The sequence below is a fragment of the Chanodichthys erythropterus genome, chromosome 6, assembly GCF_024489055.1.
Source record: "Chanodichthys erythropterus isolate Z2021 chromosome 6, ASM2448905v1, whole genome shotgun sequence".
In the NCBI taxonomy this organism is placed as follows: Eukaryota; Metazoa; Chordata; class Actinopteri; order Cypriniformes; family Xenocyprididae; genus Chanodichthys; species Chanodichthys erythropterus.
In genome coordinates, this window is record NC_090226.1 from 17608611 (window position 1) to 17627781 (window position 19171).

Sequence of the window (19171 nt, forward strand, 5' to 3'; positions counted from 1 at the left end):
GTTTTAATGTTATATTATATATTAACAATTATTATTATTAATCTCTGCTTCCATTTATTCTATTTATTAATGGTTCTAATGTTTAATATTTACTAAGGTATTTTTAATTGAATAGTAACAAATGTATTATTATTAGGGCCTATTTATTTATCAATGTCTGCTTTCATTTGTTTTCTAGATTTATTCATGACAAATAATTACACAGATATTATTTTTAGTTATAAAGTAACGAATATATTGTTAATTACTGAGCATTCTTGGACGTCTACTTAATTAATACATTAATGAATGAGCGCCCTCGTGCGGTTCCGAACAGTAACACATGCCGGCTGATGGTTTCCGGTAGTATGGCGACTGCATCCCTAAATGCTCCCATTGCTTTAGTTTCTCCAAGGAGGTAAGCATATGATTAATATTTTTTGTTAGCACTGTGACTATTCATTTTAACTTGCTTAGAACTACTAAAAGTCAGAACAACGTTAATTTCCTCTTGTGGGTATATGTTTTGTATCGCTGGTAAAGGCAGCTGATATAACTGATGGTGGGACAGCTTTAAGAGCCTCGGACCCTGGCAACGTGTGAAGTCGTTTTGGTTGTCGCGGTCCCCACCTCAGCTTGTACTATTATAAATTTTGTTATATGTTATTTTGGCATCGTGGTGTGCATCTGGGAATCGCAGCTCTGTAGTTTGACTGCTACCTTAATAAAATAAAAATAAAAAACTTGTGTAAACTTGTGTAATTTCACTAACTTTTCCCATGTATGGGCAGATATACAGAGTTTGGACAGGAATCCAGTTCTGTAGGGCATTTAATTGAGCTGCTCCATGAAGCGTATGATTGGAAAACAGTGCGTCTTTGTTAATCTATTTGATCTGCCCTGTCTAGACAAATCGCATTAGAAACTGAATTTAGAAGTGACGAACCTAATAGTTCAACCTCGCGTGGTAATCATACTATGCCAGAAGTTACTCAGAATCTTTCTGTCATTGTGTTAAACATCTTTTTAGTACACAGCTCTTGTAATTCCGAGAGTTTTATTGTAGCATTTTGGCGTAAACTTTGATTGTCGTGGTGATTTGAGCAATTAATATGTTCATTTGGAGTTCTCCGGTCACATTTGCACACTGTGGGCGTGTTTTTTCCCACGGTTTTTAATTATGTAATAATCTGTAATTACGTTGTCATAATTACAAGGCAACACAGGAAAGCAGTTCATTTCCCCTTGCAAAAAATCACCACAGCTTCTACCAAAATATCATAGTTAAAGATCAAATATTTTCACTAGTAGGCCTAGCCTATGTTAATTTATTAACGTTGACAAATCAATTTAGCTAATGGCACTTTCCATTTTAGTGTCCATTACTTATTTTTAAAGTCACAAATTGTATGTTTATGTTGTGATTGTGATTATTTGCTAAACTATTATTTAATATTAAATTATTTAACGTTACCATGAAAATAAAGTATTTTGTAGTGGCCTGTCCCACATCAGAGGTAATAATATAAACTAATAGAACAATGTCATAATTTTGACATAATGCATTGAATTAATATTTTAATAACTAATTTTTGTACAAGAAGTAGTAATATTCTATGAACTCTTTATACAGCATGGTAGGAAACAAATAATCTGATTCCATTTTTAGTAAATTGTACAGAAATTGTAGCGTTGAATGGCTCAAACGTTCAAAGTTATTGTATAAAACAAATATGTATAGAAAAAATCATACAAACCAACACAGTAACAGTTTAATTTACAGGTTTATTTAATTTGTATTAATTAATTAATTTGATATTTAATTATTTTTTGCTAGAAAGTGAAATAAATCGCATGAATTAAAGGTGCTAAAGAGGATCTTTTCGTCGACTGAGAAACCAAAGACTGTTACTGAGTTTTTGAAATGAGCGCATGCGTAAGAACAACCCCCCCTCCTTTCGAGGGAACGCCTCCCAGAACTTGTGCACGAGTATTGGAACACGAGTGTTTACCACCGGCATTCGCTGTGTCATGTTAGTGGATTCATTATGTCGGACTCACCACAGGTAACTCATAATCTGCAGTTGTTACTCCTGTCTCCTGACAAAAACATTGCATGCGGCGCCTGTGGAGTGTGGAAAGTTACTGGAGCGCGCAGCCACGCTCGTCTCTCACAAGGAACGTCACGGCAGTGATTGACAAGCCAGAGGGCCAATCGTTTATGCGATGATCGCGTAAACGATTGGCTGATGTTTTTAAGGCCCTACCTCGTGCACAGATGATGTATATTAATATTATTCCTTTCAGTGCACCTAATAAATAGTCTTTTATCAGTTAGTAAAGACAGTTTCAAGTAATATTGCAAAAATGTATAAAATAAAACATCCTCTTTAGCACCTTTAAATGATGTTAATAATGGGAACAAATGGGAAATTAATCAATTTTAAAGCTTCCTTTTACATTTTGAAAAATCTGCATAAAGAAAAAGTGCTTATTTTCTCTAGCGCATCAAACAAATGATCAATTGTGATTTAACAATAAACGTATTTTGGCTGATTCCATTCAGGTACATTGCAGAAATGCTATGAAAAATAAGAACAAACCGAGGCAGGCGTTATGATTGAGTAGAAATAGTTTGCAATCTTTTATAAATCTTATCAGAAAACAGAATTTCATAATGTTTTTATATAGAAATCCCCACAGTTATGGATTCAAAATTAGTTATCAACCCATATCAGAGAACATACATGACCATCATTTCTGTAGAATGTTCACTTGTTTTTCTATTAATTTCCCTCAATCCTGGCATTATTGCTTAAACAATTGAAGGAAAAAGGTCACTAATATTTCCTGTGGTAGGAGTTTCACATGGAGTAAGATCCGTTCATTTGCAGGTTCCCACACTGTTGTTACTTCCAGAGCTTTGGTGTTTGTCCTCCCCTGTAAACCATTAGTTTTCTTTCTCTAAACACTCTTGTGCTCTCTCTCTCTCTGTCTGTCTGTCTTTCTCATAAATGATTGTTGGTGGTGAGAGCCAGTGTGGTTCCTTCCATGTGGCTTGAGGGACTATGCTGCTGCTGGTAGCTCTGTGTCTGGTCTGCACTTATAAAACCATCTCCGCCACAGACAGCGTTCAGAACAGCAGCCGCACGCCACAGCTGGACTACAGCAGCCTGGCGCTGCCTCAGCAGCATATTCCATTCTTTCTGCACAACAACAAACCATTGGCCAAACTCTGCAAGGAGGACCCGCTTTGCCCTTTTAAAGTAAGCTATTTCCTCTTGTTTCTTATGTAATGTCTACCAAAGTTGGGTTAGAAGTAAGTGGGATATTTTTCCGAAGGCATTGTCATACATCAACTATAATGGTGGATTAGAGGCTGTTCTTTCTGGTATAACATTAATAGTAATTTCTAGTGTTGTGTATACGCTTTACTATCATTAGATGATTATAAACGGGATGTTCTCTGTTGGCTGTGACAGGATGCTCTGTTGTTCAAGAAGGCCTGCTGGGGGTACGAGAAGAGCTGCTCCGCTGAGCACAGATTCAGCTATCCTGTGTGCACCAGTCTTGACTCAGGATGGTATGCCTTTCTTCGCTTAGCTACATTTTTCTTTAACACTTTTTTGTTTTCCCACCATCAAATTACCCAAGACAGTTCATCGAAAAATGACAACTGTCATCATTTACTCACCCTCAAAGCTCAGAATTTGTGTGGGACACTTTTTGGTGAAGGTAGCCTTTGACACAGTCTATTGTTAATGTACGGAAAAGAGCAGCATGAATCATTTTCAAAATATCTTCTTTTGTGGATGACAAACATTTGGAATGACATCGACATGAGGCTAGTAAGTGTTGACACATATTATATTTTTGGTTGAATATCAAGCAATATTAGCAGATATTTGTTTCTTTTAAAGTCTTGGGGTCTGTAAGATTGTTTAAGGTTTTTGAAAGAATTCTCTTTTGTGCACCAAAGCATGGATTTTATCAGTGAAAACAGTAATTATTTTTGTTTTTATTTTTTAATTTAATAATTAATAAAATTGTAATATTTTAAAATGTAATTTATACCTGTGATGGCAAAGCTGAATTTTCAGCATCATTACTTCAGTCTTCAGCATCACATGATCCTTAAGAAATCATTCTAATATGCTGATTTGATGCTCAAGAAACATATCGTATTATTATCAATGTTGAAAACACTTTCACTTCTGAATATATTTTTTCAGGATTCATTGATCAATATGAAGTTCAAAAGAGCAGCATTGATTTGAAATAATCTTTTGTAACATTGTAAATGTCTATACTCTCACTTTTGATCAATTTATAGTGTCTTTGCTGAATAAAACTATTAATTTCTTTACAAACCCTGACCCTGTTTTTCAAATTTTTCATTAAAATGTAATTAGTTAATAATTACTACATGAAATAAGCCTATCGTGAACTAACAATGAAGACATTTTTTTTTTACAGAATTTATGAATCTAGGTTAATGTCAATTTATAATTATAAAACAGATAGTTCCGTTCCTTGATTCTGATTGGTTGAAACGCGTTCGAAGCCATTGTAAAATTCCCGAAAACATACAGCTGACCGCATTACATAAGTATTGCTGCGCCACTGAATGTGTATGTTGCTGCGTCTGTCTTAGCAACCAACCACTCTTAGCAATGTAAACATAATGTTTGTTCTCTACTGATTTTGTTCATTGAAGCTTACTGCATTATGTAGAAGAGTATTGTGAGAGAGATATCGAGTGACCGAGTGCATTCAAATGCAATTTTCCTTCAGGTCAGTCCTATGTTCATTTGAATATCCGCTGCGATCTTGTCCTTTTAACATTTAATGGGGTTTCCCGTACCCTGCTGACACTGACAGCGCTAGTCAAAGCATTTATCATTTGTGTCTTGTTCCGTGTTCACAACAAATTTCAATATAAAAGTCTTTGCGACTGAGTGACTCGCTCACAAAAACAACTTTGCCGCCATCTAATGGTGTAATAATGTAACTTCTGTTGCTGTTCACAGTCAGGGACTATTTTTTCCAGCGGAAGGAGCTTTTATTAATTTTACTTTTTGAAAGTTGCATTGATTCATATTTTTTGGCTTTAATATTTGTATAGTGTGGTAACCGTTTTATAAAAGCAATAAGCCCAGTGAAGCCGTGGTTTACAGTGAACAACGCTCTGCGTCGTGCCTAACAACACCCCTTAGCTGTTATAAATTCGCTGTAAACCATGGCTTCATGGGGCTTATTGCTTTAATATACTGCTGTTTATTCATTGTCAATTCATCTTTATTCATAATGCATTAATTAACATTAATAAATACGTCTTGACATTTTAAAAATACATTAATTTTATGAATTGAACTGTATTGTGAAGTGTTACCCAATTATGCTTGTTAAATATTTATATTATATTTTCAGATGAAATACAGTATGTCACTGCTGTCACTTGTTGAAGGTTCATGTCAAGTGTTTCTTTGCACCTGTGTCTTACACATATTTTCTCAATTTGCACTGTTGTGTTTCCCCTGTATCACTCAAGTACTTCAAGGAGCACTTCTTATGACTTCATCTTCAATACAAAGACAACTTTTTGCTACTCTAAACAGTGCTACTGTCTGTCTTCTTTCTTTAGGGCGAGCTCTATTCAGGCTGCCCAGGAACTGTTCTGGAAACAGGCAGATTTTGGCTATGTGAGGGAGCGTTTCAGTGAGATGAAGACATTGTGCAAGCCGTCGAGTCCTGTGAGTTTCCCTCTTCTACCTCACCTTCCTCTGTGCTTTTTGTTCATCAAGCCTTAAACTCATTTACTCCGTTTTTACCGTGGTAAAGTTCTTTGCTCACCTCCAGAGCTTTGAGCATGAGCTTAAGACATAAGGGCTGTTTTAAATGTTACTGCTTCAACATGTCCAAACAATACTGGGAACAAACATGCAAATACATGTTTGAAACTTTTTTTAAAGGGCGATTCCTCTCTGAAGTGTTCCAGTCATATGCGGTTCTGCAGAGCCACAAATCTGTATTTGGACCTGAGGAGTCCCCGCAGGGGTCACGAGAGGTCAGTGACCTCCTCTAGGGTCGCTGGACGTCAAGGAAAATGCAAAACTCTTTGAAATTGTTTTCTCTCTGGAAGAACTGTGAGAACTTCCTGTCTAAATGTGTTCTCTTTCTTTCTCGCTCTCCATCTCTCTTCCTCTATGTCACTGCAGGTATAAAGAGGATTTCCTGGAACAGGGTGAGATCGGTGGTCACTGCAGCCTTAATAGTAAAGCACTAGATGCAGAAGGGACACACAAGAGTCCTCTTCAGTCTTGGTAAATAACTCATGTTCAAAATAAAAAACTTCATGGACATTTATTGTATTAATATATTTCTTTACCTTTATTGCAATATATATATATATATATATATATATATATATATATATATATATATATATATATATATATATATATATATATTTTTTTTTTATTTACTTTTTAGATGTATTAAATTAAATTGTATTAAAAAGTGACAATAAGAATTATAATGTTACAAGATATTTTAATAAAAAAAAAATTCTGTTCTTTTGAACTTTATGGTCAAAAAAAAATCTCCACAGAATTGTTGAGAAATGCAACTGTTTTCAACATTAATATTAATAATAAATGTTTCTTGAGCAGCAAATCAGCGTATTCTTATTATTTCTGAAGGATCATGTGACACTGAAGACGGAAGTAATGATGCTGAAAATTCAGCTTTGCGTCACAGGAATAAATTACATTTTGAAATAGATCAAAATAGAAAGCAGTTATTTTAAATTTGAAGTATATTTCACAGTTTATTGTGTTTTTGATCAAATAAATTCAGTCTTGGTCAGCATAAAAGACTTATTTAAAAAATCTTACTGATTCCAAACATTTGAACAGTGAAATATATCTGCGTATGTCTCTACAATCACCCAAAATATAATTTCTGTCATCATTTACTCAACTTATGCCATTTAAAACTGTTTGTCGTTCACAAAAGGAGATATTTAAAAAAATGTTCATGCTGCTCTTTTTCATAAAATAAAAACAGACCGTGATCAATGGCTACCTCCTCCAAAAAGTGCCATAAAATTGCCCCATATGACTTGTGGGCTATATAAGTCCATTCAATAGTTTTTAGGGCAAGTAAATGTCATTTTAAGATGAACTATACTGCTTATTTGCAGGAAAATGTACCCTTTTTACAGACTGTGATGGCATATCGGACATCTTTCTCTCTTCTGACCAACATAATCAGTGTGAAAAGGGTCTGTATAAAAACAGACTTTTATGTTCATGCCAAGACAACTTCTTGTTTTTCCTCTCTCAGGTTTGCTGAATTGCAGACATACTCAGAGCTTGACTTCCACTCCCTGGACGATGGCCATTGTGATGTTATAATTGATAGACCAACCGTCTTCATGAAGCTTGATGCAGGTAAACTTTTTGTGTGAACAAAGCAACTTTTTGTTTATTCTCCACAAAGGCTAAGGTTTTTAAAAAAAACATGCATGCTTCGCTTGTCTTTTGCAGGAGTGAACATGTACCATCATTTCTGTGACTTTGTTAACCTCTACATCTCTCAACACCTCAACAATTCCTTCAGCCGTGACATAAACATTGTCATGTGGGACACAGTAAGTGTTCATCTCTCTTAAACACACAAACATTGTTTGCTTCTAATATGTCATCCAGTAAATCATCAACCATGAGGGTTTAGAGAGAATTTCTTACAAACACCCACAGAAGGTTTGTTGTTTAAACCATCTGCCAGTTTGAGGAGGTGTGCAGTTCCTAAAAGAGAGAGATAAAAAGGAAACAGTGGGCTGAAAATAAAGTGACTTACGAGAAAACGTTATCCTGCCTATTGTTCAGACGATGGTATTTCAAGGGGTGAGGAAGAGGGAAAATGAAGGGCTGTGGAGAAAGAGAGACACCTTTTTTTGTATGAAACTATGTGAATGAATTACAATGCAAAATAAAATCCACCTTGTAATATTATTATATATGTGTGTACTTGAGAATTGAGTTTGTAACTGTGTCTAAAGCTATGGGATTTACAACCACATTTACATAAAGTCTTGAAATGTCCCATTCACACAGCAACTTACAATAGCATTTCCAATACTGTCTGTATGAATCTGCAACAGGAGCCAAGCCCATATTCTCAACCATAGCGACAGTGACCAAAATAATATCAAAGGTTTTTTGTGCGTTTAGTTAAAGAATGTGGTTGTCACTCCTATAAATAACTGATCTGTGTGTGAACCATATTAGGACTCAAATACAGGACTGACGGCTATATTCTGTTGCTGTGTGAACGTGGCTGTTGTGTCTAGACTTTGCATGGTCCTTTAGGGTTTTAGTTTCAATAGTAGATCAAGAGAGATTAGGAAAATAAGGATTAGAATCTGTAATCCAATCCAGTTAAGATAAGTTTAGGTAAGGTAATGACTTTTAATTCCTGTTTGATTGAATTCATTGGATATTACACGCCTTTTGATGACAAATCATGATGGCTATTTTTATTATGCAGACGCGTGAATGATATTTGGTTTCACAAAGCTATCATACAGTACTGGTTAAAAGTTTAGGATTAATAATTTTTTTTTAGAAAGAAATGAACGCTTTATTTAGCAAGGACACATTAAACTGATTAAAAGTGACAGTATAGACATTTATAATTTTACAAATGATTTTTAATTTAAATAAATTATGTTTCTTCCTTATGTTAATAATTATGTTTCTTCAGCAGCAAATCAGCATATAAGAATGATTTCTGAAGAATCATGTGATGCTGAAGACTGGAGTAATGACTGATGAAAATTCAGCTTTGCCATCACAGGAATAAATTAAAATAGAGAATAGAAGACATTTTGCAATTTCACTATATTTTTGATAGTGTGCGCAAGTCACATAGATTACTTTCATGATACTTTATTAGTATATTTATCCATTTTGGAGCTTGACACTGTCAATTTTGTGTTCACCTGGAAATCTTTCTAATTTAACTTTTTAATAAGGAAGTACCTTCAATAAACAGACTATATACAGTTACAATAGAGTGGCCCAGGGATGACGCGTTTTTGTAGGCCAACCCGGAAGTTAGCAGCGCACGGGTTCCCTCGGTTGAAAGCTTATGAATTTTTCCCATAGACTTTTGGAAAATCGCAGAAAATAAGCTCTGTGTTTAACAAAGGGTTATGACACTTACACGTTTTGTCTATCAAGATAATCTTTACAAGTTAACACAACATTTAAAGATTTTGAAGCCTAAATAAAGTCGTCAGATATAAAAAGCTAACAGCAGGCTATAAACGGACTACAGCACACCATAGTCACGGATCAACGTCATCACCACAAAACTTCCTCAAACTGTATTTAAAAAACAACTTTATTTATAAACATGCTCGCTGATTATGATCTGCGCTGTTATGAATACTTATCCACTTTTTCATGAGAAATGCTGTCCAAATGTCCCGTTTTTAATGATGACGTCTAAAGTCCCCGCCAAAGGAAGTAGTCCCTTTTAGCAACTTGTTAGCAACCGCCGATTTTAAGACATAGATCAAAACGTGAAAGTATTTAGAGGCTTTGTTAACCACACACCTTATTTCAGGCGATTTAGCAAAAACCCATTAAAAAAACCCATAGACTTTACGGCGTTGGAACCGGAAGTCCTAAAATGCTAACTTGCTTCCGGGTTTTGCCTACAAAAATGCGTCATCCCTGGGGCACTCTATTACTACATTTTAAAGACCCCTGTGGTGTTTATATATGTATGTGGTGCACAGTTATATACAGTATGTATACATACTTTAAGACAAACCATGTGGAAATTCATCAGTCAATACCAAAGGTTCAAAGTAACATGGCTGAATTAAACCAATATTTCCACTTGCCATCATGTAGTGTTTGCTATAGTTGACCGAGTGGATCAGGTATTCTGAGCTGGTGTGATTGAGCGGAGGTGGGGACTAATATGCATATTCATGAAATCATGTATACTAAATGAAGCAAGGGTGTAGATTAGTTACATTCAAGCTCTTTTAAGGCGTGAAGAAATTATTTTCACAGGAAAAAACTTGTCATTTTGATTATAAGAGATACGTTTTTAAAGGGTTAGTTCACCCAAAAATGAAAATTCTGTCATTAATTACTCACCCTCGTGTCGTTCCACACCTGTAAGACCTTCATTCATCTTCAGAACACAAATGAAGATATTTTTATATCTTAATTAACACGTTCAATGCCCAGAAAGAGTGTGTATCAAACTGCCACTGCCAAGTCACTTGACTTCAGTAAATGAGGCCTTGTTACATTGTAAGTGTTTCGAAACATTTCAAAATTTCAATGGTTCATGTGACTTTGGCAGTTTGATACGCGCTCCAAAAGATTCGTAAAGCTTCGAAGCTTCATGAAGCAGTGTTCTGAATCACCCATCACTAGATATTGTTGAATAAAGTTGTTATTCTCATCGCTTCATAACATTAAGGTTGAACCACTGTAGTCACAGTAACTTTTTTGAATATGTTTTTAGTAGCTTTCTGGGCATCTGAAAGTGTTAATTATCTTACTGTCAGTGCAGACCTCACTGAGCCATCTGATTTTATCAAAAATATCTTAATTTGTGTTCTGAAGATGAATGAAGGTCTTACGGGTGTGGAACAACATGAGGGTGAGTAAATAATGACAGAATTTTCATTTTTGGCTGAACTAACCCTTTAAGGGACAAAATTATTGATTGCAGGGGAACTTTACAAAAAAACAAACTTCAGTCCATTAATTGAGTTGTTTTGTCTGTCAGAGTGTGTATGGATATGGAGACCTGTTCAGTGAAACATGGCGGGCTTTCACAGATTATGACATCATTCACCTCAAAAACTTTGACTCCAAAAGGGTAAAAGACTTTTACTCCACATCACTATTCACACTTTTATCAGCATCTGAGTGGTGCTATTTAAAAGTTTGTGTTTTTCACAGGTGTGTTTTAGAGACGCGTTTTTCTCTCTCCTTCCAAGAATGCGATATGGCCTTTTCTACAACACTCCTCTTGTATGTATCCTGTTTTTTTCCCCCCATTTAGCATTTGTTCATCTCATCATGTTCATCTGCTGTCTTCTTGTCTATGTTAATGCATCTCTGTGTGACATCTGTGGATGCTGTGCATGTGATATAGAATATTTGCCTTGTGTGAGACTGAACTCATCTGGTGCTGTCGCTCAAATCATCCTCATATTAATGATTGTGCGTCGCTGCTCTCTGTGTGCAAATGACATGTAGAGAAGATTTAACTGACAGATGTTTGTAATTTGATAGATCTCTGACTGCCACAGTGAGGGGCTGTTTAAGGCGTTTTCCCAGCATGTCCTTTATCGACTCAGTATCCCACAAGATGGACCGAAGGTAAACATGTTTGAACTCCCACACACACACACACACACACACACACACACACACACACACACACACACACACACACACACACACACACACACACACACACACACACACACACACACACACACACACACACACACACACAATACTGATTATGATTGATTCCTGTATTCTAATAATAGAGAGACAGTCATACTCTCTGAATGAGATACTAATATATCTATATGTGTTTGATAATGTCAAAACAAAACAGATTTGTGAAAGAGTGATTTAAAAAATAGATTGTTATGTGATGTTATGAACATAACAATTTCAGAATATGCACAGGAAACAGTTTATATAGTGTGTAAATTGTTTATATATATATTGTTTATATAATTTATGCTCTATCTAAACTTTCTTGCACTAATTTTGAAATTGTTATGCTCATAAAATCACATAACCTCGTGAATTTCCTCTTTCAATTTTTTTTGTCTTCCTGACTAATTCAACACACATAGATATAAAAAAGATTTTAAAATATTTTAAAAATATTCTTATAAGTTTAAATAAATAATTTTTAAATTGAATGTATTATTATTATTAATAATAAATTAAACTTAAATATAATTTTATTTTAAATATTACATCTATTTTATTTCTTATTAATTTAAATAAATAATTATTAAATTTTAATTTCATATTATATTATTTATTTCGTTTTAAATATAAAATTAATTTTAATTCTCAGACTTCTAAATAATTTAAATAATATTATTTATTATTATATTTTAAATATCAGATTATTTTATGTCTTTATCAATTTAAATAAATAATTATTAAATTATAATTTTATATAAATATATATTTTTTAATTTTAGAATAATTTTATCTCTTATTAATTTAAATAAATAATTATTTATAATTTGTATTATTTTTTTATTGTTTTATTATAAATAATATTAAATTCATTTTAATCCTTATACTTTTAAATGCATAAATTATAATATTATAATATAATATTATGGCTATAGTTTCAATATTTTTTGCCACAGGCTTTTGTGTAGGAAGATTAGCAATAATGTTTAGATTAAATTCACACTTATAATAGTTTATTCATTGTTATGAATATACCATCTGCCACTAGATGGCACTGTTGTACAATTTATTCCCTCACACGATCTCTGTCAATGAGGGAGTCCACTTCTTTCTTATCACACTGTCACACATATTATGTACATTACATTAAATTATACATTCTCATGTCTGAATGTATTTTTAAAATGAATTATACGTTACAAAATATTTAGCTTAAGATATAAATGTGTGTTGAAATATGTACGAAATCCATAATGTCCTTCTGCTCTGTCAGGAGCGCCAAGTCCGTGTCACTCTGTTGGCAAGAAGCACTGAGTACCGTAGGATAATAAACCAGCAGGAGGTGAATGCTCTCTCTCTCTCTCTCTTTGCTCATCATTGATTTATCACTCTGCTTCCTTAACTGCCCATTTAAACTCTTATTTGCTGGAGACCCCTGCTTGGTAAAAAGCCTCGATTTACTTGGCCTCTGTCCACATGAGTGTGAGGTCTCGTTAATCACCCTCTGAATCCCCGCTGTGTGTGTGTGTGTGCAGCTTATCAATGCCCTGAAGACTGTGCCTTTATTCGAGGTCAAGCTGGTGGATTACAAATTCAAGTGAGTTATTCAGTCTTTGTTGTTTTTAAATGTAGCGATTTCTTTGGTGTTTGCGTGATTGAAATCTGATGTGTGTATTCTTAGAGAGATGCCGTTTCTGGAACAGATCCACGTCACACACAACTCTGATATCTTCATTGGGATGCATGGAGCCGGTCTGACCCACCTCCTCTTTCTTCCTGACTGGGCCGTAATATTTGAATTGTATGTAACTCTCTGCTTTCTAAGTGATCTGTGTGGCCAGCTATGCTGTCAGTCTGAGGAATGTGAACACATCTTCACTCCACTTCAATTTTAAGTTTTAGAGGCACTTTAAAACCCTATAAACAGTTATTGGTGACAGTCTGCAGTGTTTAATAATGTTTATACCATTTGGAGAAGTCATACTTTTTGAACATGATTGTAACCCAAAAGGTTAAAAGTTAGAAACAATTTATAGAAAACAAAACTAAAACTGTATTCTGAGTTATAAATGACAAATGTGAGAAGCATAAGCATAGACATTAGCATGGTTGATGGAAGTCCTGAGAAGAAAATGCATTATTTGTTCTGATGTGTTTTCTTGTTAGTTTGAGTTCATTTTGACTTTAATTTTTGGCTTAAAAATGTCTAATATCCATGATGAAGCACAATAAAATAAAGCTCATAAATGGCTTTTGTTACCTCCAGACCAAGAAAAAAACTCCAGATATTTGAATCGCAATTTTGAGAAAACTATTATATTGAGAAAATTATGGTGCGATTATGACAAAGTGACAGAAAGCTCTTATGCTCATCAAGGCTGCATTCATTTGATCAAAATACAGTAAAACATTAATATTGTGAAATATTATTACAATTTAAAATTATACTTTATGTACTTCAATATATTTTAAAGTGTAGTTTATTCCTGTGATGGCAAAGCTCAGAGTCACATGATGATCCTTCAGAAATCATTCTAATATGCTGATTTGCTGCTCAAGAAACATTTATTATTATTAATAATGTTGAAAACAGTTGTGCTGCTTAATATTTTTCAGGAAACCATGATAAATTGAATAGAATGTTCAAAAACACAGCATTTATTTGAAATATAAATATTTTGTAACATTATAAATGCCTTTACTGTCACTTTTGATCAATATAATGTGTTCTTGCTGAATAAAAATATTAATTTCTTTCAAAAAACCAACATCTTACTGATCAGAAACATTTGAATGGTAGTGTACTTAAAACAAGGACCATCACCACCATACACATTGAAGTGGAAACAGCAAAATGGTCAATTATTATAGGTTTTCCAGTTACTTAAAATTGTATCTCTAGACTTTATCTTTTTTATCTTTAACTTATCCCCTGATAACCACAAATCATGGACATTTGGTTGCATTCTTGCTTTAAAAGTTTGTTTCCTCTTCACTACTGATAAATGAATACATCACAGCTCACTTCAGAGCGCTGTTTTCCCGCGACACCTATCTGTATGTGTTAAGACGTATACATCTGTGCATCTGACACCCATGTCATGTTATACATCTTCCCGACACTCATGTGGATGCAGTCGAGCTTCTGTGCTGTACAATGTACTTTTTAATGTGTGTTACGGAGGAGGGAAGCATCTGACTGTGTCTGTGTGTGACAGTGAAATACAGCCTAATTAAACAGTTATCCATCAAACGGAGTCTGCGGAGGCTTTGTGGGCCACTGCCTGCTAAGTTTGGGACATAAAACATCCCTCTTTCTTTATTCCACAGGTACAACTGTCAAGATGAGAGCTGCTACCGTGATCTGGCCCGACTGAGGGGAGTCCATTACATGACTTGGCAGAAAAGGGACAAAGTGTTCCCCCAGGATAAGGTGAAGAGAGCACACACACACAGTCAAACCTGTACATCGCTGCCAGTTTATATAATTTAATTCCAATATTCCTATAAAGTACCAAAATCACATTCGGTGTGAGTGATGTTAATACATCCTAATAGAGAATATGAATATATTTAATTTTAATTCTGTAATAGGAATATTTGAATGGTAGTGTACTTATATATATACACACACACACACTCAGCGCACATTTTATTAGGTACACCTTTTTAGTACCGGGTTAGACCCTCTTTTGCCTTAAGAACTGCCTAAATTCTTTGTGGCATTGATTCAACAAGGCTCTGAAACCGTGATCTGAGATCACGCAGTTGCTGCAGATTTGTCGGCTGCACATCCATGATGCGAATCTCCCGCTCTACCACATCCCAAAGATGCTCTAGTGGATTGAGATCTGGTGAGTGTGGAGGCCATTTGAGTGTAGTGAACTCATTGTTATGTTCAGGAAACCAGTTTGAGATGATTTGAGCTTTATGACATGGTGTGTTATCCTGCTGGAAGTAGCCATCAGAAGATGGTCATAAAGGGATGGACATGGTCAGAAACTATACTCAGGTAGGCTGTGGCATTTAAACGATGCTCATTTGGTACTAAGTGGCCCAAAGTTTGCCAAGAAAATATCTCCCACACCATTACACCACCACCAGTATGAACTGTTGATACAAGGCAGGATGGATCCATGCTTTCATGATTTTTACGCCAAATTCTGACCCTAACACCTGTATGTTGCGGCAGAAATCTAGACTCATCAGATCAGGTGATGTTTTTCTGATCTTCTATTGTCCAATTCTGGTGAGTTTTGTGAATTGTGGCCTCAGTTTCCTGTTCTCAGCTGACAGGAATGGCACCTGGTGTGATCTTCTGCTGCTGTAGCCCATCTGCTGCAAGGTTTGACGTGTTGTGCGTTCAGAGATGCTGTTCTGCAGAACTCAGTTGTAAGGAGTGGTTATTTGAGTTACTATCAGCTCAGACCAGTCTTGCCATTCTCCTCTGACCTCTGCCATTAACAAGGCATTTTTGCTGACAGAACTGCCGCTCATTGGATATTTTCTCTTTTTCAGACCATTCTTTGTAAACCCTAGAGATGGTTGTGCATGAAAATCCCAGCAGATCAGCAGTTTCTGAAATAATCAGACCAGCCCGTCTGGAACAAACAACCATGCCACGTTCAAAGTCACTTAAATCATCTTTCTTCCCCATTCTGATGCTCAATTTGAAATTCAGCAGTTGCTGTCATGTGATTGGTTGATTAGATATCTGCATTATTGAGCAGTTTAACAGGTGTACCTAATAAAGTGGCCGGTGAATATGTATATTTCAATCATGACAACTCTCGGAAGATTTTTAGCATGGTATTGGATATGACAATGTTAATGTATTTGGTCTTGGTGGAATAGATCTACAACGCTGCTGCTGAATTGCTTCTGCTGTAGATTATTGCTGTTGTAGAGCAAGTACAGGAACTTGCTACTGCCAATACATACGCTGATACGCTGCTCTGAGTAAGACATAGTGCTTCTGCACAAATAGCGTTTATTAATAACCATAGCAGATCTATACAGGTGGAGCTGGGGAAGGTCGAGGGTTTTAGAGGAACTCTGAAGCGCACTGCAAACTGCTATAGTGAATGTACAAAACTTTTTAAATGTGTGAGCAACAAGCTCATTGGCTGCAGATCAGCTTGTGCCAAATAGTTAATGCTGTAATTATCATCAGCTTGGTAAAGACAAATTAGCCTGTGCCATCTAGAGTTTCATGACTGAACTATGTATATATATATATATATATACAGTACAGTCCAAAAGTTTGGAACCACTAAGATTTTTTATGTTTTTAAAAGAAGTTTCGTCTGCTCACCAAGGCTACATTTATTTAATTAAAAATACAGTAAAAAACAGTAATATTGTGAAATATTATTACAATTTAAAATAACTGTGTACTATTTGAATATATTTGACAAAGTAATTTATTCCTGTGATGCAAAGCTGAATTTTCAGCATCGTTACTCCAGTCTTCAGTGTCACATGATCCTTCAGAAATCATTCTAATATGATGATTTGCTGCTCAATAAACATTTATGATTATTTTCAATGTTGAAAACAGTTGTGTACTTTTTTTCAGGATTCCTTGATGAATAGAAAGTTCAAAAGAACAGCATTACAAGGATGCATTAAATCAATCAAAAGTGGCAGTAAAGACATTTATAATGTTACAAAAGATTAGATTTCAGATAAACACTTCTTTTGAACTTTCTATTCATCAAATAATCCTGAAAAAAAATATTGTACACAAATATTTTGTACAATTGTACACATTAAATGTTTCTTGAGCAGCAGATCAGCATATTAGAATGATTTCTGAAGGATCATGTGACACTGAAGACTGGAGTAATGATGCTGAAAATTCAGCTTTGCATCACAGGAATAAATTACTTTGTGAAATATATTCAAATAGAAAACAGTTATTTAAAACTGTAATAATATTAAACAATATTACTGTTTTTACTGTATTTTTAATTAAATAAATGTAGCCTTGGTGAGCAGACGAAACTTCTTTTAAAAACATTAAAAATCTTAGTGGTTCCAAACTTTTGGACTGTACTGTATATATATATATATATATATATATATATATATATATATATATATATATATATATATATATATATATATATATATATATATATATATATATATATATATATATATATAATTACATTATTAAAAATCAAAAGTTGTATCTGACCTGTTAGTATTAACTAACAATGAACATTTGTAACATTACAAAGACTGTAACAAATGTAGTGATCTTTGTTTGTAAATATTAGTTGATATAGTATGTGTGTTTATTATATTATATTATATTTTTTTTACTAATATTCTGTTCTGTCTCAGGGTCATCACCCTACTCTTGGGGAACATCCTAAGTTTACCAACTACACTTTTGACGTAGAGGAGTTCATGCGATTAGTCCTTCTAGCGGCCGAACATGTGACCCGGCACCCGGAGTGGCGCGCAAAACAAGCCCGAGATGAACTGTAGCCTTTAAAACATGGAACATCTCCTGCAAGGATGAACAATGAACACACTCCTACGAACTCTCTGCACTCTTATACTCCTATAGCTGTGCTAACGAAAAGCAAATGGCTAATATGTGAAAGCACATTTTACTTTCAGAAAAAAAAGCATCTTCTCTGATCCTGTTACATTCTGAAGCTGTTACAGTCTGCACATGGAGGTGCTGAGTATGTTGTTAAAAGACTTCAGCAGATGTATAGTTTCGACGTATTTTGTGTGGTTTGTACCTATCCTCAGGTATATGTGGGCTTTTTATAGAGACTACACTTTTACACCTGATTTAAGTGCAGCTTTGTGATTTATTTCAAACTTGCTATGGGTTGAATTTCAATACAGTTTATAAGACACCTTTAGACAGCATCCCCCCCTTTGGGTACTGAACTAATGTTGAGTCCACCCACATAGATTTTTATGACAGTTAAACCACATTTAAAGCATTTTTATTTTGCTTTTAAATGCATTAAGGCAAGGGAGATGACTTCAGCTTCATATTTATTACAGTGTCAGCTACTTTCTTATTTGTGGTCATTTTGTAAATGCAAAATACTCCAGTTCTGTATTGCTTCTGTATTTTTTATCAGTATTAAAATGTGTCTGAACATTTCAAAAGTTGCTGGAAAGGGTCTGAATGTTAAGTTCTGGTTTGAATCAAAGTATTTAATGAAATCTTATCATGATATTTAATTATTATTATTATTATTAGGTCTCAGTGTTTTTGAAAACATATGTTTTGTATTTGTATGCATTTGGAAACTGAAATGAAGCTATTTAAAACATTTTTTTGTCTGTGATATTTCATCATTCTCACATACATTGAGATATAATGACATACATGAAACGTTATATATGGATATCACTATATTTAACGTCAGTCATTACAAGAATGGTATTCAGTGGTTTTGCACTTGACATATTTCTGCTGTTCTCTCTGTGTTTCATAATGTAAGGCTCTATATGACAGCAAAAGTGCACTGGTTTGCTGCCACTGCCATTAATCTCTGTGACCTCAAAGCTCAAATAGGGGATGCAAGGACACAGGAAAAACCTATGAAATTATTACCAGTTAAAACAGTATATCATTTGAAACATTTTAATTAGCAGAAAATGAAACACCTGGAATATTTCTTAATAAATTGCAAGCTTTTCATGTTACATATAGCACC

The 19171-nt window shown here is 34.5% G+C and overlaps 1 protein-coding gene across 3 annotated transcripts; it reads left to right on the plus strand.

Moving 5' to 3' along the window:
* The first annotated feature begins 76 nt into the window (after window positions 1–76).
* eogt (EGF domain-specific O-linked N-acetylglucosamine (GlcNAc) transferase) lies at window positions 77–18712 on the plus strand. Of its 3 annotated transcripts, XM_067388331.1 has the most exons (16): window positions 77–397; window positions 3012–3245; window positions 3462–3562; window positions 5624–5732; window positions 5952–6046; window positions 6198–6302; window positions 7327–7433; window positions 7530–7633; window positions 10804–10896; window positions 10980–11051; window positions 11316–11402; window positions 12748–12816; window positions 13010–13071; window positions 13156–13275; window positions 14805–14907; window positions 17826–18712. In XM_067388331.1, exons 2-16 carry the CDS (start codon window positions 3048–3050, stop codon window positions 17970–17972), a joined length of 1572 nt encoding a protein of 523 aa, XP_067244432.1. In that variant the 5' UTR covers window positions 77–397; window positions 3012–3047; the 3' UTR covers window positions 17973–18712. The 3 variants fall into 3 exon arrangements, with proteins under 3 accessions (XP_067244432.1, XP_067244433.1, XP_067244434.1); XM_067388332.1 differs by lacking the exons at window positions 77–397; window positions 12748–12816 and having other exon boundaries at window positions 2279–3245; XM_067388333.1 differs by lacking the exons at window positions 77–397; window positions 10804–10896; window positions 10980–11051 and having other exon boundaries at window positions 2281–3245.
* The last annotated feature ends 459 nt before the right edge of the window (window positions 18713–19171 follow it).

Bases quoted from the DNA above. Each gene is read 5' to 3' on its own strand.
- eogt (XM_067388331.1), top strand. From the start codon at position 3,048: ATGCTGCTGCTGGTAGCTCTGTGTCTGGTCTGCACTTATAAAACCATC. The intron at 11,052-11,315 runs GTATGTATCCTG...GTAATTTGATAG, and splicing joins TTTTCTACAACACTCCTCTT to ATCTCTGACTGCCACAGTGA. The intron at 12,817-13,009 runs GTGAATGCTCTC...GTGTGTGTGCAG, and splicing joins GGATAATAAACCAGCAGGAG to CTTATCAATGCCCTGAAGAC.